General features: G+C 43.4%; 1 protein-coding gene across 10 annotated transcripts in view; it reads left to right on the top strand.

The window, feature by feature from the left end:
* Positions 1-26,339, top strand: part of THRB (thyroid hormone receptor beta) — a 260,055-nt gene extending 233,716 nt beyond the window's left edge. For all 10 annotated transcript variants that reach the window (XM_034760787.1, XM_034760791.1, XM_034760790.1 and 7 more), the window contains 6 exons: positions 1,466-1,566; positions 7,888-8,035; positions 12,646-12,851; positions 16,539-16,685; positions 21,796-22,054; positions 24,749-26,339. In XM_034760787.1, coding sequence (XP_034616678.1) covers positions 1,466-1,566; positions 7,888-8,035; positions 12,646-12,851; positions 16,539-16,685; positions 21,796-22,054; positions 24,749-24,990 — 1,103 coding nt within the window. In that variant the 3' untranslated portion in view covers positions 24,991-26,339. The remainder of the gene's footprint in view (positions 1-1,465; positions 1,567-7,887; positions 8,036-12,645; positions 12,852-16,538; positions 16,686-21,795; positions 22,055-24,748) is intronic.
* Positions 26,340-26,736: the final 397 nt, after the last annotated feature.

Below are 26,736 nucleotides of genomic sequence, written 5' to 3'. Positions count from 1 at the left end.
CTATACAGCAGTGATTTTCAGCCTGTGGTCCGCAGACCATGTCTAAGGGGTCCGTGAGCAGTTGCCATTAACATAGAACAGTGGTTTTTAAGCTGAGGTCCAGGGCCTCTGCAGATTATGTCTAAGATTTCAAAAGGGGTCCATACCTCCATTTGAAATTTTTAGGAGTCTGAAAAAAGGTAGAGAACCACTGCTATATGGTATCCCTTACATATATTAGAAACAATACAAAACTGAAGACCTTTGTCTAATCCCCCCTCCGCCTCCCTGAACTTTGCAGGCTTGGATAAAATGGATGCAGATAAAAACCTTATTTTGTTTGGGTACTGCAAACCCTTTGCACAACCAAAACCACCCCTTGTTTTGTCTATATATACCATGTATATATGTTCAATATGTTTTGTATTTGTTTTGTTTTAATAATTCTTCCAGAGTCGTGTGGAACTTATTACAATTTTCCATTGCTCCCACAAAGTGAATCTCTCCTGGAAATTCCTGTATGGGATTATCCTTATGCAGAGACCTTCCTAAATAAACACATTTTGAATTCTATTAATTCTAAATTGTTTGAACAAAACTTTTATTCTAATTGTCTTATGCTTGACTTTGGTTTTAAATTTCTCCCTAGTTTAAAAATATATTTTTGTTACCTTTAGAATTATGTTTTGTGTTGTTTTTAAAATTAATTTTAAATTCTTTAAATACTTTTATAAAACTAAAATCTAATGTGTTATTATGGAAAAAGAACCAATCAATGCAACTGTTTTACTTAATAATATCCATGTTAATTTCAGGTGTTGGCTGTATGGTAAATCACATGAATGAGAATGTGTCATTCTCCCACTCGTAGAGAGATATACACACCCATATTTGATTCTCACATAGAAAGTAACTATATTCTGTTTTAAATTCCACCTACACTAAATAAGTTACACTAATACACACCTATATAAAGTAGGATTGATATCATTTTGGCTATATGCTGAATCAAGCCTACAAAAATAGTTGGAAAGGAATACAATGTAAGTAAACATTTCTGATTGATAGGATATTGAGTCTTTTAAGTAACCTGGAACTATCTTACTTCATGCTACAAGCATATTAGATTACACAGACCAAAACAGAGAGAAATTAAATATTGCTGTATTTCTTACATTTATTTTTTCCTACCTAAGACTTAGAGTTGAAAAGTGAAACATGCTCTATTTATTTGTATCAAATAATATTTTGTTCATTCAAAGAACAAGTTGCTGACTTGCCTCTGTAGACTTGTGTTACAAGTAGATACTGAAACAGCAGTTTTGAAAATTGTAGATTACTTTTATATGTTTCTGTCACTTTTCTAGTGTGACTTTTTTAACCAGGAGTGTCAATCAATTGCTATGGAAAGTCAGAAGTAGGGACTAGGCAGAGAAGATCTGCATTATTTTATTGTTTTCATGCCACTTTCTCTTTTCCTTTACAGGATACATACCCAGTTACTTAGACAAGGACGAGCTATGTGTAGTATGTGGTGACAAAGCCACCGGGTATCATTATCGCTGCATCACTTGTGAAGGATGCAAGGTAAATAGCCAGGGCGGGAAATTGGGACCTGGAAATGGCACTCCAGTTCATGTTCCAATCACATAAAAGCTACTGTACTTGGCTGTCACATAAAATATAAAGGCAGATTAGGAGAGAACAAGAACATCTCTTACACATAATAATCCAGGTGACTAGTTATGTTACTGATTCTTATATGCATCACGTATATGGTGTATTTTTGCAGACAGTTCACAACTGAAGAGAGGACAATACAATTATATTTTTCTAGCTTAAATGTTAGGAGTCTGTTTTCTATTTTTTAAAATATGTTTGACTAGATTCTTACCTGTTGCAAAGCAATATACTTCCATTAGCTTCAATGGAGCTATGCTAAATCACACCAGGAAAGAGCCTGTTGGTATGAATTATTTTTGACAAATGCCAGTATTCCTGTATCTCTGATAATTATTGTAAAAAAAAAACCCAACAGCAAACAAACAAAAAAACAAACAAGACCCCCACACAGGCACTTGCAAACACAACATGAAGTACTGTATTTTAGAATCTATTGCCACTAATAAATGATGCTTTTTTCTTTTACTATTTTACCTTCTATATCATGACTAATGATATATACTTTAAACCATGAACTGTATTTATAAAATTATATGAACAATTGTTTGTTTGTTTTAAATGAAGACAGAGATTGTTTCAGACAAACAAATGTAAAAAACTGCATGGTACAGGCATGTCCTTTTAAAAGAACTCCTTCGCTGCAGTGAATTCAATTGAATAACACTGAGATCCTGTAAACAAGATATTCCCTTCCTGCAGAAAAGGGGGCATCTTAAGAAGGACCACACAGTACACACTCTGGTGTCATACAAAGAGATGGGTGAATCACAGGAATCAGATGCAGATATTTATTTCCCCAAAAATGTAGAGTATTTGGATCTGAACTCTAGGGTCACATGTGTGTTGACAGGTGGATGGATAGATAGACAGATGTATATTTTATTAACATTTTGTATTTTTAACACCATTCAAATTAGTAATTACCTGTTCAAGAATAGCATGTGTGTTAATTTCCACAAACCAACAACAATTGCTCATAGTACCCATTCTGTACTGAGAGCAAGGTCTGTCCATTCAATCTTATCACACATATTATGTTGTTAACATCATTGTTTTCCCAAAGTCTCTGCACAATATACTTTTTAAATCTTTCTTTTGCACAACAATAAAAAAAATCCAGCAAGTTACAAGCAATACCAGCTGAATTCAAGAGTATTAGGATAAAACATTAACACTCATGTTGAAATCATTTCTTAAATTCTGCAACATTGCCCAGCCTTATTTATAAGAAGACAAGAACCTATATATACAATATATAGTAGGTTTGTGGTAGCATATGCTGGGGGTGGGAGATGTTAAAAACATTTTTTGGAAAAGTTTGCTGGACTGAACTAATTCATAGATTCTAGGACTGTAAGGGACCTCGAGAGATCATCGAGACCAGTCCCCTGCCCGCATGGCAGGACCAAATACTGTCTAGACCATCCCTGATAGACATTTATCTAACCTACTCTTAAATATCTCCAGAGATGGAGATTCCACAACTTCCCTAGGCAATTTATTCCAGTGTTTAACCACCCTGACAGTTAGGAACTTTTTCCTAATGTCCAACCTAGACCTCCCTTGCTGCAGTTTAAGCCCATTGCTTCTTGTTCTAACCTTAGAGGCTAAGGTGAATAAGTTTTCTCCCTCCTCCTTATGACACCCTTTTAGATACCTGAAAACTGCTATCATGTCCCCTCTCAGTCTTCTCTTTTCCAAACTAAACAAACCCAATTCTTTCAGCCTTCCTTCATAGGTCATGTTCTCAAGACCTTTAATCATTCTTGTTGCTCTTCTATGGACCCTTTCCAATTTCTCCACATCTTTCTTGAAATGCGGTGCCCAGAACTGGACACAATACTCCAGCTGAGTCCTAACCAGAGCAGAGTAGAGCGGAAGAATGACTTCTCGTGTCTTGCTCACAACACACCTGTTAATACATCCCAGAATCATGTTTGTTTTTTTTGCAACAGCATCACATTGTTGACTCATATTTAGCTTGTGGTCCACTATAACCCCTAGATCCCTTTCTGCCATACTCCTTCCTAGACAGTCTCTTCCCATTCTGTCTGTGTGAAACTGATTTTTTCTTCCTAAGTGGAGCACTTTGCATTTGTCTTTGTTAAACTTCATCCTGTTTAACTCAAACCATTTCTCCAATTTGTCCAGATCATTTTGAATTATGACCCTGTCCTCCAAAGCAGTTGCAATCCCTCCCAGTTTGGTATCATCCGCAAACTTAATAAGCTTACTTTCTATGCCAATATCTAAGTCGTTAATGAAGACATTGAACAGAGCCAGTCCCAAAACAGACCCCTGCGGAACCCCACTCGTTTCCAGCAGGATTGGGAACCATTAATAACAACTCTCTGAGTACGGTTATCCAGCCAGTTATGCACCCACCTTATAGTAGCCCCATCTAAATTGTATTTGCCAAGTTTATCAATAAGAATATCATGCGAGACCGTATCAAATGCCTTACTAAAGTCTAGGAATACCACATCCACAGCTTCTCCCTTATCCACAAGTCTCGTTATCCTATCGAAGAAAGCTATCAGATTGGTTTGACATGATTTGTTCTTTACAAATCCATGCTGGCTGTTCCCTATCACCTTACCACCTTCCAAGTGTTTGCAGATGATTTCCTTCATTACTTGCTCCATTATCTTCCCTGGCACAGAAGTTAAACTAACTGGTCTGTAGTTTCCTGGGTTGTTTTTATTTCCCTTTTTATAGATGGGCACTATATTTGCCCTTTTCTAGTCTTCTGGAATCTCTCCCATCTCCCATGATTTTCCAAAGATAATAGCTAGAGGCTCAGGTACCTCCTCTATTAGCTAGCTCCTTGAGTATTCTAGGATGCATTTCATCAGGCCCTGTGACTTGCAGGCATCTAACTTTTCTAAGTGATTTTTAACTTGTTCTTTTTTATTTTATCTGCTAAACCTACCCCCTTCCCATTAGCATTCACTATGTTAGGCATTCCTTCAGACTTCTCGGTGAAGACCGAAACAAAGAAGTCATTAAGCATCTCTGCCATTTCCAAGTTTCCTGTTACTGTTTCTCCCTCTTCACTAAGCAATGGGCCTACCCTGTCTTTGGTCTTCCTCTTGCTTCTAATGTATTGATAAAAAGTCTTCTTGTTTCCCTTTATTCCTGTAGCTAGTTTGAGCTCATTTTGTGCCTTTGCCTTTCTAATCTTGCCCCTGCATTCCTGTGTTGTTTGCCTATATTCATCCTTTGTAATCTGTCCTAGTTTCCATTTTTTATATGACTCCTTTTTATTTTTTAGATCATGCAAGATCTCGTGGTTAAGCCAAGGTGGTCTTTTGCCACATTTTCTATCTTTCCTAACCAGCGGAATAGCTTTCTTTTGGGCCCTTAATAGTGTCCCTTTGAAAAACTGCCAACTCTCCTCAGTTGTTTTTCCCCTCAGTCTTGATTCCCAGGGGACCTTACCTATCAGCTCTCTGAGCTTACCAAAATCTGCCTTCCTGAAATCCATTGTCTCCATTTTGCTGTTCTCCCTTCTATCCTTCCTTAGAATTGCAAACTCTGTGATTTCATGATCACTTTCACCCACGTACTCACTTCCCCTAAACCCAGAATACAAAATAGGGCACAACTTAATCCAGCTACGCCGCTGTAAACTCTCTAGTATAGCCATAGCCTTATAATGTAATGTGTTCCTGGGCCTTATTCAGCCCTCTGGTATGTGTGTTAAGCAACTCCCAGTGAAGTCAAGGGAAGACCCACACATCCGAAAGGGGCAAAATTTGGCTGTGTGTGTAACTAGTTATCTGTATCAATCTACACATATATTATAAAGAATAGGTAGAATAAAAAACACCAACACTGAAGAACAGGCTAGACTGTGACTGGTGTTTGCATCCTATAGAGCTGATGGGAATGTTTTTAACTAAAAGTTTCTGAGCAGTGCAAAGGGGCTGGATTAGAAACCAGAATCTGAGTAGCTTATTTGGGTAAGAATGTTAAAAATTATAAAGCCAAAGCCACACTATTGACAAGAAGCATTTGTGGAAGCTAAACCTTAGCAATGCATTCTAGGGCTCCCCAGGGATCATATAGCATCTCCTCCTTTAACCATAATTACCCAGAGTTCCAATGTATGCTGATCTGCAGAGCTGCTTTCTATCTCTTTGGCCTCCATCCCTCTTCACTTATACCACTGTAATGAAAGAGTAGCTTCACTTAAGTCAATAGAGCTACACCAGAGCAAAACCAGCATAAGTAAGAAGAGATTCAAGCTCTCTCTCCCTATTAAAATGTGCATTCATTATGGGATTGAGAATGTGTTCAAATCCAGTTATTTGTTTTGGGGTCTGATCCCAAGCCCAAAGAAGACAGTGGAAGCCTTTCCATTGACATCAGTGGGCTTTGGCTCATGCCCACGGGCCCTGATGCTACAAAGGCTTCCAAGCATGCGTAATGTTATGCACTGTGAAGAGTTCCATTGACTTCAAAAACCTGATCTTCAGTAGGGAAAAAAAGTATGTTCTTAACTCAAGCTAGCTAACTTGAAGTAAAATTCTATGGAGACAAGGCAGTTTTTAGTGTTCACATGAGTTAACGGGTTGAGTTAAAGATTAGGCTCCCCCATAACTTTAACTCAACCTGTTAACTCATGTGAATGCTACAAACTGCCTTGTCTTCGCTAGGATTTTACTTAGAGTTAGCTAACTTGAGTTAAGAACGCATCTTTTTCCTTGTGATGTTACACCCAAAAGACTACTCATTGGGTGAAATCCTGACTCCACTGAATTTCACCCACTGTACAAAAAAATTAAGCACGTGCAGGTCTTTGCATGGTCAGGGCCTTAGAGTATGTATACACAGCAATAAAAGATCCATGGCATGGCCACGGCTGGTCCAGGTCAGCTGACTTGGACTCGGAAGTCTTGGGCTGCAGGGTTAAACATTGCAGTGTAGACATTCGGGTTTGGAATGGAAACTGAGTTCTGGGTGGATCTCAGAGACAAGGCTCTGGTCCAAGCCCGAACATCTACACTGCAATTTATAGCCCCCCACCCTACCCCTCCCCCTCCCCCGCTCAAGCCCTGTGACACTGAGTCAACTGCCTGGGGTTCTGAGACTCAGTGCTTCAGGTTTTTTAGGTCCATAATGTGTGTGGTAGAGGCAGGCCCAAACTGTTCTCAGACTATGGAGAGATTTGGAATCAAATACAGATCTGAACATCTTGCTTGGCTCCCCTCTGGATTGCCCCCACTGTAGTTACATACCCTTTTAGGGCCTGATCCTGCTGTCTTTAACGTCAGTGGCAAAGCTCCTGTTGACTTTAATGATAGCAGATTCAGGTCCTTAACTTTCAGAGAGAAGGCTCTATCTGATTTCTTTAGCAATCAGATCCTCAGCTAATGTAAATCATTGACGTCAGTGGAGCTACATCAATTTATGCCAGCAGGTCCCAAATTCATACTGCAATTGGTGATGATAATCTTACATGTGACATTTTGTCCTGACTACAAAGGTAGGCATAGGTAAGGCTGTACTCATTTCCTCAGATTTATAGTCCACTTGAAAATTGTGGGTTCAATATTTAGGTTTGAGCTTAAAACTTCTGATGGGCAAGTTTTGTTTAGCTCTGGCAAAATGCTACTGCTGCATGTTTTTGTTTTTAATTCTCTAGGTAGCCTTAATTACTTTCACACAAGCATCTTGCGCACAAGCAGATGTTTCCCTTTAGTCAGAAATAAATGTTTTAATTTAGAGATGGGCCTGAATCAAACCCCCAGATTCAAATGCTCTTGGGCTTTTGGGAGGTATGAATCTCAACCTGGATGCAGATCAGAATTCCTTACTTGGCCTCTATGTTTATAATAGGACTCTTCGAAAACACCAGCTCTGAACACACTTTGTGGGTGGTTCAGAATCTGAGTTTAGATGCAAATACTACAATTGGTACCTCTGTCAAAAAGAGGCAAACCTAACACCCTGCATCTGAACAGTACCCCACCCACATTTGGATCTGAATTTTACATCTCAGGTCTATCTCTAGTTTTAATTTTAGGGGGGAAAGTTTCTCGCAACCCAACAAAGTAAGGAGCCTATATTAGAGGACTGATGTACTCATTAAATATCCTAGAATTTATGACACACAATATTCCATCTTGCATACATGTTTGCATCAGTACCAAGTCCAAGTACCTTTCAAAACCAAAAAAACAGAACACTAATGCTTCCTGAATTTTCTTTCCCACTTAGGGATTTTTTAGAAGAACCATTCAGAAAAATCTCCATCCAACCTATTCCTGTAAATATGAAGGAAAATGTGTGATAGACAAAGTAACAAGAAACCAGTGTCAAGAATGTCGCTTCAAAAAATGCATCTATGTTGGCATGGCAACAGATTGTAAGTAGATTTCTTTTTTCTTCTTTTAATTTTGCTCTTTGTTTAAAATGTATTGACTGGTGAAGATTGCTTGAACATAACAGAGCCACCAGAAATTTTTCCCTTGTATAATGTAGTCTTTGGAAATTATGTTTATTATTATACCAAACTATTTCTATCATAGGGTGGTAATATTTTGTTTACTTTTAATAGATTGGACCTTCTCTTGGCCTTAACCACATTATGTAACATGAAGGATGTTAATTTCTAGTGTGGGAGAGGGAATCCATTTGGATAGATGCCTGGCTGGAAAAACATCTTGTTTAGAAATTTCTGGAGAATGTGAAGTTGAATGTCTTTGTATGAGTCATCCTGAAGTTGTTTATTTTATTTTTAGCCATAAAGAACGTATGTACTGAGAGAGAGTGCTACTCGAATTCTAGAGAACCAGGACATATGGCTGCAAGATTAACCCCTTAGGGGTCTTGTTTTCCCATCATTGCACAGGGGATTTACACCATAACTTCAATTAGTATAAATGGGAGTAACTTACATAAATCACCCCATGCATTAGTTAATGGTTGTTACCAGTGTAATCCCCTGCAGAAAAACAAAGTAAGAAAAGACCCATTAAGGAGAAATTACATAACTAAAATGTGCTAAGTTTGTTTGTCCTAATAGGAATTATAATGTTTTACATATACATGGAAGCACAGAGGTGCTGACTAGAATGAAGTACCTGTCATTTCATCGTTTCCAGTGAAAACAGCATGAGAGGGGACTGGATGGCTCTAGGCCACCAGTTCAGATCCAGCCTAGACTGGCAATGACCAAAAGTTACTACCATTGGCTGTTTAGTGGCTATTTAAAATGAGATATTGATCTCCGTTTGGTTCCTGTTAACAGATGTCAACACCACCATTAGTTGATAGTCCCAGTAAAGGAGTGAATGAGCATGACAGCCAAACTCTCCCTCTACCAGTAGAGGTGACCCTTCCAATTTAGAATTGATCCATATTACTGGGACATGGTACAGGAAGCGTTGCTGCTCCCTGTGTGGTACCAGTTATGGGCAAAACTTGCTCTCTTTTCTGACTTGAATAGTTTAATCTATTTAAATTGAACAACTCATGTGAGTAGGGCAAGGAGGATTTTGCTCTCTGTGGATAAACAGAGGTGATCCATCTCTAGGGCTGTCTAATGCAATATGTCTCACTAGGACTGGACTCAAAAAAGATTAGAAAAGCCTACAGGAATAAGGGTGAGGAGAATTGTTAGTGGTGGAAATTTATATGATGAAATAATATTCCAGGTCATTTATCATCTTTGTGAATTCACAGAACCTAGTCAACCTCTATACCAGGGGTTCTCAAACTTCATTGCACCACAACCCCCTTCTGACAAGAAAAATTACTACATGACCCCAGGAGCGGAGGCTGAAGTCTGAGCCTGCCCAAGCCTCGCTGCCCCGGAAGGGGGGCCAAAGCCCAAGAGCTTCAGCCCCGAGGCGGGGGACTGTAGCCCTGGGCAGTGGGGCACAAGCTTCAGCTTTGGCCCTAGGCGGTGAGGCTTAGGCTTTGGCCCCGGGCTCCAGCAAGTCTAACACCAGCCCTGGGGACCCCATTAAATTGGGGTCCTGACCAGTGATGAGCTCCCAAAATCCTAAGAACTGGTTCCCTACCGGGCCCTCGGTGGCACTTTGGCGGCAGGGGAGTCTTCACTGGCTCCGGGTTTTCGGCGGGGTTTTGGCCGCCGGGCCTCCCCAGGGGGCCAGGGAAACCGCCCCCCCCCCACCGCCAAAGTGCCACCGAAGACCCGGTAGGGAACCACACGGTGAGTACAAGCCCCACGTGCCTGTCTCGCCCCCGCCACCCACCCATTCGACCCCAACCCATGTCCTGCCCCCCCTCAGAACCTGCAACCCATCATTCCCCCACCTCCTTGTCCCCTGACCACCCCGTCCCAAGACCCCCCACCCTAACTGCCCCCCAGGACTCCACCCCCTACCCAACTCGCCCCACTCCCTGTCCCCTGACTGCCCCAACCCCATCCACCACCACCCTGACAGACTCCCAGGACTCCCACGCTTACCTAACCCCGCCTTTTCCCGGTAGAAGGGGCGGTAGAAGCAGGGGAGCCCCGGGCCCTTTAAATAGCCGCGGGAGTCCCGCTGCTTCCCCAGGGCTCTAGCAGCTCTGCGAGTGGCGGGCGGGGAGAGCGGGGGAGGGGCCCCAGCTGGGAGCTCAGGCAGGCAAGACAGGACGGTCCCGCGAGCCGGATGGGCCCGGGGACCGCAGTTTGCCCACCCGCCCACCCCTTTAGTAACCAGTTCTACACCGGCTTCTAAATTTAGCAACTGGTTCTTGCGAACTGGTGCAAGAACCCACTTTGGAGTCCCGACCTGCAGTTTGAGAACCACTGGTCTAGAGGCAACTAGGAGTTTGTTATAGGAAAACCAGCACTCGCAGTTAAAACACATTTTCTGCAATAACTTCCTTGAAATGAAATCCTGCATTTAGGTTTGAAAATTACTCTTGCTCATGGTCAGTAGAAAGCTTTCACAGACAAGTGCCATCAAATTATGCAGAATTTAATGTCATTTACAAAATTTAAATTCTGGCCCTTTGTCTGCAACCTGTCAACATGAGACAAATTGAAACAGAGGTAGTACTATCTTCGTGAACTCTGTCTGCAAACTTTAATGCCTCTACTGCTGCTCGTTGCTTTCCCAGATTGCACCAGTGGGAAATTGTCTAGTTTCCTATCAGTTAAACTGAGGATATTTGGAGTCCTGTGGACAATGGTGGGACTTACGAGGCAACAGATTAATCTAACCCTGCAGCTTGGGGAAGCTATGAGCAAAAGCAGAGGAATCCACTGGAGCTGTCCATATAGATAGGGTTACCATACGTCCTTTTCCCAGACATGCCTGGCTTTTTGGGCCTCAAATCCCCATCCGGGAGGAAATCCCAAAAAGCCGGACATGTTCGGGAAAATAGGGAGGGAGGGCCCGGCGATGCTCGGCCGGGGGCCGGCGGTGCTCGGCCTGGGATGCGGGGCCAGCGGTGCTCGGCCTGGGATGCGGGGCCGGGCCGGGGCCAGCGGTGCTCGGCCAGGGCCGGGCCGGGGCCGGCAGTGCTTGGCCGGGGGCCGGGGCCAGGCCGGCAGTGCCAGGATGGGGCCAGGGGTGGCAGTGCTCAGCTGGGGCCGGGCTGGGGCCGGGGACGGCAGTGCTCGGATGGGGCCGGGCCGGGGCCAGCGGTGCTCGGCCGGGGGCCAGCGCCCCAGGGCCCGAGCCGAGCCAGACAGGAGACGCTGGGGCCAGCGCCTCTTGGCCTGGGCCGGCCGGCCGCCGAAGAGAGCCACTTTGGAAGAGGGGTGTATTTTGATCTGGTCGATAGTCCTTTAGAGAGCCTGACTGTACTATGTAGACTGGCTTCTCAAACTCCTCTTGAAGGGGACTCTGAATATTTTATTGCTTTACATTCTGCCATGGTATAGACTTGAACTGCTGTCATCACTTGCTCCCTTTTGTACTCTAGGAAAGTGAGGTCTCATAGAGATCAAAATAGGGAGGCTGAAGAGAAGCTAGATTCTATAAAGGCAACAATAATATTCCTCTATAGTGCCTCTGTGACCTTCAAACCCTGCGACACCTTGGCTCAGATGTTGCTAGGGTCTCTAGATACACACCCCACTTCTGCAGGCAATCTCTGGAGCCCTGCCTCATTCCATAATTTTGTTTGCCCACATCCAATTTCATATAATTGGTATAGGTCAGGGGTTCTCAAACTTCATTGCACCATGACCCGCTTCTAACAACAAAAATTACTACGCGACCCCAGGAGTGGAGGCCAAAGTCTGAGCCCACCCAAGCCCCACTGCCCCAGGTATGGGGCCAAAGCCAAAGCCCAAGGGCTTCAGCCCCAGGGCAGGGGACTGTAGCCTGAGCCCCACTGCCCAGGGTTGAAGCATGGGCTTCAGCTTTGGCCCTGCACGGTGGGACTTCGGCCCCAGTCCCCAGCAAGTCTAACACCAGCCCTGGTGACCCCATTAAAATGGGGTCGCGATCCACTTTGGGGTCCCAACTCACAGTTTATGAATCACTGCTCTACGCAATTATATTCTTGCTTCCCATTTTACCTCATATCAGTTTATGAGACTGTAACATGAGCATTGGCTTGGCTGTTTTTTTGTTTTCTTTTCTTTTCTTTCTTAAGGAAAAAGAAAGACCCCTCATTTACTAGCTTGGAATACAGTAACAAGTGGATGGGGGGGTCCAATTTACTCTCAGTCTTGCATAGTTTTACACTCTGTGAGCGGTCCCATTGAACATAAAGGGACTCCATTGACGATAGTGGGACTCCATTGGAGACAATGGCACTACTCTCAGTGCATAAAGTTAAGCACATGTGTAAGTAAATCATTCAGGATCTAGAGAGATAAGTGTGGAGGTAAGAAAGATTAGCCCTGCTGCCTACCAGGCTGGCTGATAGACCTCTTCACCCACTGCCTTGTCAAGTTGTTTCTAGTTCTTTCAGCACATCTGGCATAGGTCAGACTAAAATGCAGACAATCCCAAGAGCAGGCGTCCATTTTGTTACTTTTTATTTTGTTTTTATTCCTGATAGTGGTGCTGGATGACAGCAAGCGGTTAGCAAAAAGGAAACTGATAGAAGAAAACCGAGAGAAGAGACGTCGGGAGGAGCTACAAAAAACAATTGGGCACAGACCCGAGCCAACAGACGAGGAATGGGAGCTGATCAAAATTGTCACTGAAGCACATGTGGCCACCAATGCACAAGGAAGTCACTGGAAACAAAAAAGGAAATTTCTGGTAGGAACTGTAACCTTGTACTCTGCTTTTGTTGCCAGTTTCTTTTATTCCCTCATAAGCCTCTTCCCAGCACTGTCCCCCAAATTTGTTTGTATGTTGACTGGTGAACTGTATGAAAAATCACATGAATCTCATAATTAGTGGTTGCCAGCTTCTGTGAATCTGGTCATCTGATCAAACTATGCAGCTAAAACGGGAACCAGAATGATATTGAGTAACAGACACAGCAGTTGGATCCCACTGTTTTGGTAGAGTAAGGAAAAATAGAAAGTACGTCTTACTCCTGATACGCTGGTGTCAGTCCATAATATAAATAAAGTCTTTGTGTGTGCATGTGTATTCAGACACACTTCTCCACATATGGACAGATATCCAGCATGGCTTCAAGTAATAACACAAAAATCAGATTTTTTTAAAAATTGTGTTTTTATTGCCCCTTTGTTCAAAAATGAATACATTTATTTAAACAAAAAAAAAATGCTGGGAGGAGGAATTAAGCGCGGCAAAAACAGGATAATACATATAATACATCACTGGGATTGCAAAATATAGAAAGTCCCTGGGGACCTTTTCAGGGGAAAGGTCTATCTATTGAATAAGCTATAACTGAGATTCAGCCTAGAAAATAAAAGGAAGTTTGTGATTGTAGTAGGTCCTAGCCGGGGCTCGACCCTTCCGGGCAGGAGGGGAGCCACACCGACTCACTACTGTGGGAACAAGCAGTCAGTTAGTCCCCAAACTCCAGCTCTTTGGTGCAGAGTCGGAGCAACCACAGTCAAAGCTCAAGAGCCCAGGCCCTGGATCAGGGCGGGGCAAACACAGCTAGCTCAGACCCTTGCTTGCAGGGGCTGAGCGGGCAACTAGTTCAACGCCCGGGCCCTGGGTCAGGGCGGGGCAAACACAGTTAGCTCAGACCCTTGCTTGCAGGGGCTGAGCGAGCAAACAGTTCAAAGCCCAGGCCCTGGATCAGGGCGGGGCAAACAGTTAGGCTCAGGCCCTTGTTGCAGGGGCTGAGCGAGCAAGCAGTTCAGAGTCCAGGCCCTGGATCAGGGCGGGGCAAACACAGTTAAGCTCAGGCCCTTGTTGGCAGGGGCTGAGCGAGCAAGCAGTTCAGAGCCCAGGCCCTGGATCAGGGCGGGGCAAACACCGTTAGGCTCAGGCCCTTGTTGCAGGGGCTGAGCGAGCAAATAGTTCAAAGCCCAGGCTTCTGTAGCCGAGCGTTGGGTGAGGGGGAAGCCTGCCACCCGTGCGGAGGGTGGCAGGGGGGAACGCAGGCCCACCCACTCCACTGCGTTCCAGCCCGGGGCCCTAACAGCGGTTGCTGCCGCTGCTGGTCAGTGGGGTATCCAGACCGCAACACACTGACATAGGCTCACACTCAGTTGCAGCCGGACCGGGGTCGGCTACCCCCGGGCTACTTCCATGATCCCCCTCACAGCCTACCTCGGTCGTTGCGCCGGGATCGGGCCAGTCCACCTGCATGGGTTCCTCTCTGCCCGGGCTCGGCGGCAAGTCTGGTAGCTCTGCCGGGAAGTCCGGCCAATGGTCCTCAGGCGGCTCCTCTGGATAGCAGCAGGGGCGAAGGGGTTCGGGTCCAGTCTCACCCTCAGGGTTAGTGGGGTTCGGTTCCCAGGGGTTCTCCCAGTAGCGGGCGTGAACGGGCTCCGGCGGCTCCTCCTCGTAGCGGGCCCGGGGTAGCTCAGGCCAGCTAGGGTCTTCGACGGTCTCCTGGCCGGGAGCTCCCGGCCGCACGTCTGCTCCCTGTGGTGGCTGGCCGCCGACTGAGCTCTGGCGGCCGGCCTTTATACTTCCTGTCCCGCCCCTTGACTTCCGGGGGGCGGGGACAGGGGGTGGTGGTCCCACCCACTCTGGTGCCGGCACGTGGGCTCCCTCTTCTGGGCAGGAGGGGAGCCACACCGACTCACTACAGTGATGCTCAGCGCTTAAAAGGGATTTGTTTCATTTCTGATTTATTTTTCTAAATTTCAATTGTAAAGGAAATGAATGCAGAATACCAAATACTCCTGAAGCATACAAGAGTGATTAAAGTCATATGTCACAAATACCAAAGGGCCTCAAAGGAAAGTGAAACCTACTTCAGTCCAAGGTGCACCAGACCATAGAATGACCTCCAGGTGGAAATTCTCATGTCTATAAACACAGACACCTGCAGCATACTCCACTGCACAAATCTTGAGCCATCATTAAGCCCACTACAGGAAGTTTTGCATTTGAGTCAACTGACTGGTTTTTTGATGTTTACTCAGTTCCAACAGTGGATCACACATTTCTATATATACGGTCACACACTGTTGTGTCAGGACATAAAGAAGATAACACAAAGACAATGAATATGCAAAGAGTGACGCAGTTGTTTTTGAAATTACTATGTAGCAAACTTTGCAGTTTGGTTTGGTTTAAAAGGGCAAGAACATGGATGCTGTGTACTAAATTTTTTCCCTCTAACCTCCGTTGCATTAGTATGTTGAGTTACATAGCATGTGGTTTTCCCAATTCTTTACAAATCAGATGCGTATGTACTCTATACAGAGCACCAGTTTTTCTTCTGACAGAAGTTAGATTTTGATTTTGACTGATGGCAGAACTGTAGGAAAATCTTTGACATTTTGCTTTTAAAAAAACCTATTAAGCCTGTGTTGTTTATATTTTCAAACAGCAGTTTCAGCATCACTGTTCAAAGCTACTTCTGTAAATTTCATACACCTCAACTGTCTTGAAGGAGTTCTTCTCTAACTCCTGTGCAGTTTTAAACTTAGTAACGGAACAAAATGCTCCCTCCACATAGTGTTTGGCAGGTCTTTTGCAATTGCAAAGCCTTACTTTGAACACAGAAGAACAGCTTTGGATATGTGTGGGTTTTTTTAAAAAACAGAAGAAAGTATGCAAGTCTAAATTCAACTGAGGTGAAATTCACCCCTCTGCAGGATTTCAGGATAAAGTTTATACATATAAGCCCCACTTAAATCCTCAAAATAGGACTTACATGTTGCATAAGCCTTGTGCTGAATCCCTGCAGAGGAACAAATTTCAGCCTAAATGAGCAAATGTTTAGGGAGTTCTTGTTTGATCCAAACTAGCTCCAATTTCAGCCCATCCCTAGTCTCAGTCATGTTAGCTCACCTCTGTAAATAGGTCTTGGCAGTTGGCTTGTGTTCTTTGTGATGTTATAACATTATAACCCTGGGTAGGCCAAGGAGCCCAATCCTACAGTGTGCTGAGCATCTTGTAGGTAGGAGATAATGAGTATCTTCAACTCCCTTTGATTTCAGGGGAGGTTGAAGGTGCTGAGCAGTGGAAGGAGGCAGGATCAGCCCTAAATTTCCAAGCAGAAACACCTAAACTTCTCCCACGAAATATGCATAGACACAAACAGGTAATTGCATGTGTAAAATATGCAGCTGCCCACACAAAATGGGTGTAATGGCACACTGATCACCCATTTCTTTATGTAATCACCTATTTTACAGACAGCTGCACATTTTATGGCTTGTTTTAGAAAAATTGCCCCTATAGGGCCTGCATAAATAATGGTTAATGTTATTGTTTAATTTCATAGGAACAGAGTGGTGGACTTTATATATAATCCCTACCATATTATAAAAATTTATGAAAGATGACTTGAATGAAACAAGTTTTCCCTTTTAATGTATTTCTTAATATCTTTAGCCAGAAGATATTGGGCAAGCACCAATGGTTAATGCCCCAGAAAGTGGGAAAGTGGATTTAGAAGCCTTCAGCCAGTTTACAAAAATTATCACACCAGCAATTACAAGAGTGGTGGATTTTGCCAAAAAGTTGCCTATGTTTTGTGAGGTAAGAATTTCTTTTTTCTTTTTTTTTTTCTTTTTTCTTTTGCTTTATGCTATTCTAAATGCACCTGTCAAGAGAAACAATAGAAAGTAGTGTCATTGTGACATGAAAACACACAAAATTATATCTGAGCCTCATAAAATCCCACCACTTCCTGTTGACTTGAACCATGCAAGAATGAAGTGAAGAGGTAAGACCTTACTAACCAGTTCACTTTGTTTTAAATCAGATGGCTTAAAAGAATAAAAAATAGGATAAAAATCATCTCAGTGTCATTTAATTTCCTGTTTCCTATGATCAACCAAATCCCTTTTTTGTGGTTTTGTATGGGCCTAAACCAGTGGCAAAATCAATAAATCTTCCCTATCAAGAAGGGCACTTAAGCACTTGCATAACTTTAAGAAAATACTTAACGCCCATTAACCCACTGGGACTTAAGAACATGCTTAAAGTTAAGCATTTACTTAAATGCTTTCCTACATAGGGATGGAGTTAAGTATGTGCTTTAAGTTCCTTCCTGAATCCAGGACTAAGATACCTCCCTCACTGGCTCATTTGTACTGGATGGGATGTCAGCAAAAACCCAGGCCACAATCTGTCCCTCACACATCACCACGAGTGAAATGTAAGTTAGATGTACACTCCAAAAGAGTGGAAGCAACTAATAACACTTCACTCCAGAAGGATATTCAAATGTGAGATATACTGTAAGAGAAATATTTAAAATTAAATTTTAGTGTAATTAGGACATGCATAGGCCCTATTCTGATCTCACTCACACTGGTGCAAATCGGGAATGAATGTAAATTTGAGAGCAGTAGACAATGATGATGATTGTTCTCTTTACTTAAAAAAATGTTAACTTAAATTCTGGGCTGAATCGACTGGAAAATAACCTTGACATCTGAGAGTCTCCTGGGATCTACACCCATGGAAGTTCTGCAGCAGCAGCCGACTACCTCCCTACTATCCCATCCTGCAGAACAGCACTTGACCCCACTGGTTATATGCCAAGAGAATGACCTTGGAAATGACAGTGAGCCTGCTCAGGGAGGTCATCCAAAATCCAAACATGGGAACGAACCACTTCTTCCCCCATTGACTGAACATCAGTCAGGGAAGAAGTTCAAGGCAGGCACACCATTGTGCTCTTCCGTGGCTGACAGCTCAATCTCTAAGGTTAGTCAAGGAGAGCTGTTATGTCAGGTAATGCCCTCTGCCTCCCCTGGCACCTACAAAAGAGGGTGCGGTAAGTATCAATAGCTGGTTCACTGTAAATAGCTCTCCCTGGCTAACCTGAGGATTGGCTCTGTCAGCCAAGAAAGCATGAAACCATGGCCAAGTATGAAGATCTAAAAATCCAAAGGGAGGCCCCTGCAGCACTCCAGTGTCTGAGAGGAGCTGTCTGTATCAATTTAGTGTTTGTGGTGGGAAGTTGCAGTGACATTCCAAGGCAGTCTTTTTAATTAGGAAACCTGGTCTATCAGACAACAGGCTGCAATGCCCATCTGACATCTCCTACCCCTCCTGGCCACACAGGGCCCACATGCTTCACAGTTTAAGCGAGTGGAAAGCATGAGGAAAATGAGTCAGGAGTTGTGGAGCACAACCTTTGTATGTTACACGTTCTGGCTAGGTCAGGCCTCCCTAGCAGCTGAGCCACCTTTTAAACTTTGCTCTACAGACACCAATATCTGACAATAGAGTGAGAAACCATTCACAGTGAATACGAAGGGCCGGAAGAGCTGCCTTCTCATGTGGCCACAGATGTGGAATAAAGGAATGGGAATGGCAAACATTAGTACTTATTCGAAAGGGACATAGTCTGGCTAAAATGATTCACTTTTTAAAAAATGCAGGTGTCTTTACTTCGGTTACAAATAATCCTGCCTGGGCCAGACTCTGGCTGTGAATCAGTTTGCGAGGAAAAGCCCTTCCCTTCCCCACTTGGCCCCTGCACAAAGTTCAGACACAATCACAGTCCCTGCTGTCATGGGGCCAGAACTGACAGTGCAGCCAACCTCTGCAAAAGAGACAGAGCAGCGAAGGGCCATGGCCCTTTTCCCCCATGCCCCGCCTGCTGCACACTGTATTTTTATTGTTTCCCTATTGCACTTTCCTCAGCTTGGACAATGAAAATAGTCTGGGCACCCGCTAGTCAGTCCCAGTTTCAGAGGCTCATGGGTTAGTAGCATGGTATCAGAGTTGTCAATGGTCCCAGTTTGGCTAAGACTGTGCTGAGTTTTGCCAATGCAGCTTTAGGTCACTTCAGTCTCAAAATCAAATTGTGAGCAGCCAAGTTCATATCTGTGGCCAGCAGGGGGCCCAGTGAGATGAGCTCATCATTCACAGTCAACTGTAGCTGCAGCCCTAATCTCTGGTGGGCATTCATTGCTGCTGGAAGATGAGAGTCCTGATGCCAGTGCCAACATCAACTGCAGCGTGGACAGCCTGTGCTCCAGGCAGGCTAGGAGGAAGCCAGTCCTGGCCCTAGCAGGCAGGATCCTACCTTGTCTGTCAGGCAGGCTCATTGCATACAGAGGTAGGATTCAAGTCCTGCCCAGCAGTAAGGAGATAGGTGAGAAAATAGGGGAAGAACTGAAGAGGGTTAAAACAGGGGAGCAATGGATAGGCAAAGAAGTGTAGAGACAGGGAAGGTATAGAGGGGAAGAATAGAGCTGTGAGGGAGTGGGGGGAGGGAATATTTGAAATAGACAAGGAATTATTTTTCATTGTCGGGGGCTGGGCTCCAGCCGCCAGGAGGTTACATGCTTTCTGATGAATTACAGGTTATTTTCTATGCCCATCTTTCTTGCCCTTTTAAGTGGGAAAAGAGCTAAAAGAAACAAGTCCCTAAAACTTGCCAGAGTGGCCTCTCAACTTCCATCAGACCCAACCATGATATGCCACGGTGTGCAGGCTACTACAAGCACTGAGAGTGTTTTGTTTCTTTAAGAAAAATAAAATTGTGGTATTTTTAAAACAAATTAAGTCAAGGAACCATTTCTATTGGCCTTCAGTTTGGTAAAACCTTATTTTTACAAAGCCCACTTTTTGGACATAATTTAACCTAGCAATGTCCCTTCAACCATGGCCTGTGCAGTGTTTCTTTCGGGCTTATGGGAAAAGGTGCGCCATAAAGAAGTTACAAGGGGGTTACGTGAGAGGTGGGAGGGTAAAGGAATTTCTTTGTTTATTAGATCAGTGGAAAAAATAATGAGTTATTTGCTCATGTTATATCCCACTATTTACTTTTTTTTCTATAAAAACAACAAATTTTTCTATGTATTTCCCTATCCTGTGCTTTTTCTCTTTGTTTCTTTCCTCCTTCCTTGTCTCTCCAGACATTTCTCATTTTTCTCTTTATTCCCTCTCTGTTTTCCCCCTTTCTTTCCCTCTCTCTTTTTTCTCTGCATTTGTCTCCTATTTACCATTTTTATATAATTGCTTTCTTTCTCCTTCTCTCCTCCCTTACTGGGTCTCAGCAGCCAAACCACAGCACTTCCTTTGGGAAGCTAAACTGCCACTTTCCCCATGCAGCCCATCTATGTGCAACTGCTGAGCTTGATGCAGAAGGAAGCTGACTTGCCCTGACTGGGACATGTCATTTTCCTTATGTATCTAACACTTTAGACCTGACACTGGCCACACAGCAAAAATAACTGTGCAATCCTAGTCAATTTCTCTTTTTCGCTGGCTCCATGTTTAAAACTCTTCTATAGAACACTGCTTTTGCCTCTGTTAGCCAATTGTCCATCATCCATGCTGTAAGTTTTTCTACCAGATTAAATGTAATCATTATGCGAGTGAGTGCACAACTGCCAAAAACACACATTTACTTCACTTGAGATTCAAAGAGAAAAAATCATATCTTAATGTGAACCAAAAATGAAACAGATTTTCTCCTTTCTAGAACCCAATTAGGATTTAGCTTCATCTTCACGTAATTATCTACGTCATGTTTGCTGTTGACTTACAGTGACATCTTCAAAACAGTCTTGGAGATTTCACTCTTCTTTCATTATCATTTATTTATGTAGCTAGATAGTTTTATAGAAATGCTAAAAAGGGCACCTATTCCTACTATGCAGGCACCTTAGAAATAACATATAAATACAACCTAAGTTCAGTAATTCAGGAATTATCCTCCAACAAATCCTGCTCAAATAGTTCCCCATCTTTGGCATTACAATTCCCTCTCACTCCCTATACTTCCTCCCACCATTTTCAAACCCTGGGAAAAAGATGAGCCTTGCAACATGCCTTGAAGATAATGATCCAAATTCTGCTGTCAGTCACACCAGCATACCACTAAAGGCAACTGAGTCACACTGCTATAGCTGAAAGCAGAATCTGGCTCATTGTCTCTTATTAAATGCTGATATCTGATGGTTTCCAAAATATTACAGGAGGAGATTTCAAAAGTGATTAAAGGAATAAGGAGCACAAGTCCCAACCACTTAGGCATTTTTTAAAATCTCCTCTAGAGACAATATTTGTTTTACTACTTTTACTAAAAACCAGCCCACAATTATAGTTCTTCCCATGTGTGATCATTTCCCCCCCATTCCTAGGTCAGAAAAGTAAGAGGTGCAGTATTGTTGTAACCAAAGAAACAACTGATAGTATTAATTTGTCGATTAAACCTTGCAGAATGCTTTTCAAATGGAAAGTGATATTATGAAAATGTATTGCACTAGCTTTTCAAACCTGCTTAGCCTCCAGCAGCCCCATTGAGAACAGCACTTCTGAAAATTTGATCCCTTCATTTTAGTGCCTTAATGAGACCTGAGGTCTTCTGAAATTCTGACCCACTAGTACTTCATTACGATGATATGATATATTAATTTCCAATGGAAATTGGGTGGAATGAACCCACTCAGAGGGATGGCAAAATATATAATACACACAGTTGTTAGCTTTTGTGGTGTGTCATTCATATTTGGGAGTATTTAGTCAATCAGCTGTATGGTGTGTAACAGCGTTAATAGTATATTTAGCATCCCTGGATGTTTATTGAGAGTAACATGGATTTTATTGTATTTCAAAACTAAGTTTGCTTGAAAACTCTGGTTAGTGCAGACTGTTTCATTATCATGTGTAATCTCTGCAGCTGCCATGTGAAGACCAGATAATCCTTTTGAAAGGTTGCTGTATGGAGATTATGTCCCTCCGAGCAGCAGTGCGCTACGACCCCGAGAGTGAGACTTTAACACTAAATGGGGAGATGGCAGTGACAAGGGGTCAGCTGAAAAACGGGGGTCTCGGCGTAGTGTCTGATGCCATCTTCGACCTGGGCATGTCGCTGTCCTCATTTAACCTGGATGACACGGAGGTCGCCCTGCTCCAGGCTGTGCTGCTCATGTCATCAGGTGAGAACGAGAACGTATTGGGCACCACCAGAGCTTTTATAACCACCCCGTGTGAAGTTCTGGTTCATTGTATCTGCGGCAAATCTCTCTCTAAAAAAAAGCAGAGGGTATTTTAAATATAGGAGCACTGGCTAAGGCATCACTAGAATGATGCAGCTGAAATCCTTGGTTATTGCATCACACTGGGGCTTAGAAACTATGTGGATGAGCACGAAAAAAAAAACTTGATGATAGATAATGGTGGCCTTGGTCTCAGACCATGTGCAAACAGTGTAGAGGTCTGAGGTGGTTTAGTTGCTGGAAAGGGATCAGTGATGTAGCTGAGTCTGGGCCAACATTCCCTGGCTTACAAATAGAGAGCCCGGCATCAGCCATCCTCAGACTAAGTTCTCTAAGGCCTGGGCTTCACTACGGGGAGATCAATGCTGCTGCGATCGATGCAGCAGGGATCGATTTAGCGGGGCTAGTGAAGACCTGCTAAATCAATGGCAGAGTGTTCTCCAGTCGACTACGGCACGCCAGCTCTCCAAGAAGAGTAAGGGAAGTCGACCACAGATCATCTCCCATCGATGCAGCGCAGTGAAGACACTGGAGTAAGTCGACTTAAGCTACGTTGACTCCAGCTACCTTATGGAGTAGTATAACTTAGGTCGACTTACCCCATTGTGAAGACAAGCCCTAAGTGTCCTGCTCTTTTGCTCTAGCTCAGGGTGCTGTAACGTACAGGACTGAGAATGTGGTTCATGGGCAACGACAGACCTGGCAACTTGTGGGAGAGGAGGGGTTGAGACCACTTTAAGTCTTGAGTAGTGAACAATACATAGGGCAGGGGTTTACATTGACCTTCCTGATCATTTGCATTCATTTGACATTTCCACTGAAAACGTCAGAGTCTCTGTTTATTTTCCAAAGCCTTGGCTTGTAAAACAGTGATTTCAGAAGGCATTTCCATAGGAACTTCTTTCCTGAAAGTGACCTTTAAATGTTTTCTCATAAAGGAAGCATTTTCACAGCCAGACTGGCGCATTGCTTCAGGGCTGATTTCGAGGGAGGAGCACTGTCTGCTGAATTGCCAGCACCACTGAGTGCAGTTCATAGGTGTTCCTGGAGGCCTGCTCATCTTGTGCCTTCCCATGGGATCCTCCATCCCGTTTTCATGAATGTAAACTCACTGCCTGTAAACCCTAGATGCAAGATCTCAGCTAACCTTGGTTGAAAAGCTGCAAAAGACTTTGGGTGAGATATCCTTCATTAGATAGGAGGTTAATCTGATAGTTAAGTTTAGTCTCTAGAAAGCATGTTATAATTTTGTTTTTTATGTAACCATGTGTTTCCAATATTCTTACTCACCATCTCCTGAATGTCTAGACTTTGATAATAAACTTATTCTTGTCTTCACTATAAATATATCTCAGTGCTGTGGTGTTAAGTAAAATACTGGTCGTGAGCTGAATCTTATAAGCTGCTGTACGTATTGTTCCTTTGGGGACAGCAGACACAATGTTTCTATAAGTAGTCAAGGGCTGGATATCACAGGGGAATGCTTCAAAGGGACTTGGGGACTGGGGTGCACCTATTGTTAACTGGTAAGGACAGTAAGGGCTGGCATGGCACAGAGGAGAGTGCTTGGGTGGCTACAAGGCTGGTGATGTTAGAAAGCTAACATCCAGCTAAGCACAAGCAAGACTCACTGACACTGGACGCAGGGGGAACAAGGTGACTCACAGTCCTGGGTACCCCAAGAATTGTCACAGTGGTGTAGTCAGCAGGATGAGGGGATGTCTTCTTTGCCTTCTACATAAATCCCCAAAGTTCTTTGTCAGTAGTCAGAGTACAGGCTAACCACCTGTGGCATGTTTTGCATCTCTGCTTCTTCCCTGTTGACTTCACCTCTCTTCGTTGACTTTGTATGTAAATGGGCATCTATTGTGTTGGCTTATAATGCTTGATTTACATCCTGACCAAGAGACCAGTGAATAAACATCTCTTTGTCTAACAGAAAACCAGTTTTTTCATCTCTGCTGGTGGCTAATACCTTGCTGCAGACTCTATGAGCATATCTTCAGTATCTATACAGAACTCCTTACCTAGTATCTGTACATACATTTCACAACGGCATTAAAGACCATGTGAGCTGGGTTTCATTTAAGATCTAACGTGACATTCTTTGGTGAACTAGAATGTACATAGCAGAATCAGGATATTTCTATATCCCTCTTGCCAGCTGGCATTGAGGGCTTCTTGGGTCACAGTTGTAGGTCTGCCGCTGAAAGGGAAAACAAAGACAGGAGAGAATTGTAATTTAGAGGGGGCGGGATTTTTGATGAAGGAAGTTTTTATTCATAATTATTTGTAACACAGTAACACCTGGAACCCCAGCTGAGATCAGGGCTCCATTATGCTAGGAAATGAACATACCAATAATAAGAGACTGTACCTGCCTGAATAGCTTGCATTTTAAGAGGGCTAGACAGACAAAGAATAGGAGGAAGGAACCATTACTATCTTTGGGGTACAGAGAGATTAAGTGAGCAAGAAAACATGGGAAGTTTATGACAGAGCCAGGATTTGAACACAGATGTCCTGAGTCTCAATCCGGTGCCTTTCTTACATAGTCATCCTTCCTCTCTTGATTTTGATTAGGAATTTATTATTGTAAATTAATACATTCATCGTGTTTCTTTTTACCTACAGATCGCCCAGGTCTCCTCAGTGTTGAGAGGATAGAAAAATGTCAAGAAGGTTTCCTCCTGGCCTTTGAACACTACATTAATTACAGAAAACATCACGTTGCACACTTTTGGCCAAAACTGCTGATGAAAGTGACAGATCTACGAATGATTGGAGCCTGCCACGCCAGCCGCTTCCTGCACATGAAGGTGGAATGCCCCACGGAACTCTTTCCCCCTTTGTTCTTGGAAGTGTTTGAGGATTAGAAAGACTGGAGTGGTTCTCAGAATTCCTATAGCACTACTGGCTGTCATTTCATTCCATTGCCTAGCTCTTCTTCTGTTCTTTTTGTTTTGGTTTTTTGTTGTTGTTGTTTTTGTTTTGTATAGACATTGATGAAAATGTCCCTTTAATGCGGGTACTTGTGACTATTGCATTTTGTCCTTCCGTCCCTTGATGTGAATGCTTTGACAGCTTAACAGTGAAAACACAAACAAACCAATCTTGATCACCAGCACTTAAGTGGTCACCAGCTCACATCCATCACTGCTTGGGGAAATGGGGAGATAAAATTGAAGTGGCAGAAAATAAACAGGCCTCCAAGGCAAAGCACTTTGCCCTGCCTTTTTCCCAGTATTACCTCATTTTGCAAGCCACAAGTGAGATACGGTGTCTAGTTTTCCATAGTCATTCTAAGTGTAACCATTATCATTGTTACCTAAGAATACCATCATCACTGTGATTGCATCACATCCTTGGGATTATGACATGGATCATAAATATCTGTGTTCTCTACAATCAAATCTTTTTTCAAATACACAATGGGGAGGAGGGGTTGATATATTTTTTTTCATTTGTACAAAATGAGGGCAAAATCCTTCAGCCCTTGCTCAGTTAAAACTCTAGATGACTTCAGTGGGAGGTCTACTGGAATAAAGACTGAGGGCTTGATCCTGTGAGGTGTTGAGCTCTTCCAACAGGTGCAGGGAGCCCTCAACTCAGGTTGACTTCAGGAGAGGAAATGAAGGGGGATGTCACATCAACATCCAAGTGGCACTGGAAGGGATGGGCACTTGGCAAGTCTCGGTATGCACTCAGCACTCTGCAGGAATGGGTCTTTTATCCTGGCTGCAGGATTTGCCCAGGGTTACGCAAAGATACAAATGATCACAGGGAGAAAAAAATGATTACGATGAACTCCAAATAGGATAGAAACCTACCCTATTACTAGTTATGCTCCAGACTGTACAGCTTTATCCCAGTAACATGTAGAGTATGTCTTGAGAGTAATCTCTGATAGATAAATACATAGGAAAATTCAGCATCTGTCTTAAACATATTGCCGTCTTTTTGTACCTTTTTGTACGTGAATTTTTATTTTGATTGGCTAGATTCTCTCTCGATTCCCTGAAATCAATTATTTCTATTGACTGCACTAGTAGGAGCTGAACTGAGCAACAACAGGATGTCCTGCTGCTGAAATCTGCCAGCCAGCGCTCCTGGCACTCATTTGGGCCTTTTTCAAGGGCATTATGAGTAGAGATTCCTCTGTTTCATCCGTCCTCAGAAAAGATTTAGTACAACCTCAGACTATGTTTCATGCTCTCTCTGTTGCATTGTGACTCATAGACTCATAGACTTTAAGGTCAGAAGGGACCATTATGATCATCTGGTCTGACCCCCTGCATGCTGCAGGCCGCAAGACCCTTCCCTGGACTCTGCCGTTGAAGTCCCCAATGCATTCACATATCAATAGATAACAAAGACAGAAGGAGGTATCTTTTCCTGCTCAACTAGGCAGGCATTGTAATAATTGGACATTCAAAGCTAAAGGCCCTAATCTAGCCCTAGGTGTTTGATTCGTGAAAATGTGGTACTAGGAAAACTTTCATTGTGGGCAAAACACCAGGGGAATTTTGAAATTATTTTCACTCCTGCTGCAATGCGAAGAAAGCATTTGGAATACTAACGGTCATATTTTCAGCTAGGCTGAATACCTGCCGCCGTTTTTA

Source organism: Trachemys scripta, chromosome 2, assembly GCF_013100865.1.
Source record: "Trachemys scripta elegans isolate TJP31775 chromosome 2, CAS_Tse_1.0, whole genome shotgun sequence".
NCBI lineage: Eukaryota > Metazoa > Chordata > Testudines > Emydidae > Trachemys > Trachemys scripta.
Note: the sequence above shows the minus strand (reverse complement) of the source record. Positions and strands in the feature narration are given on the sequence as shown.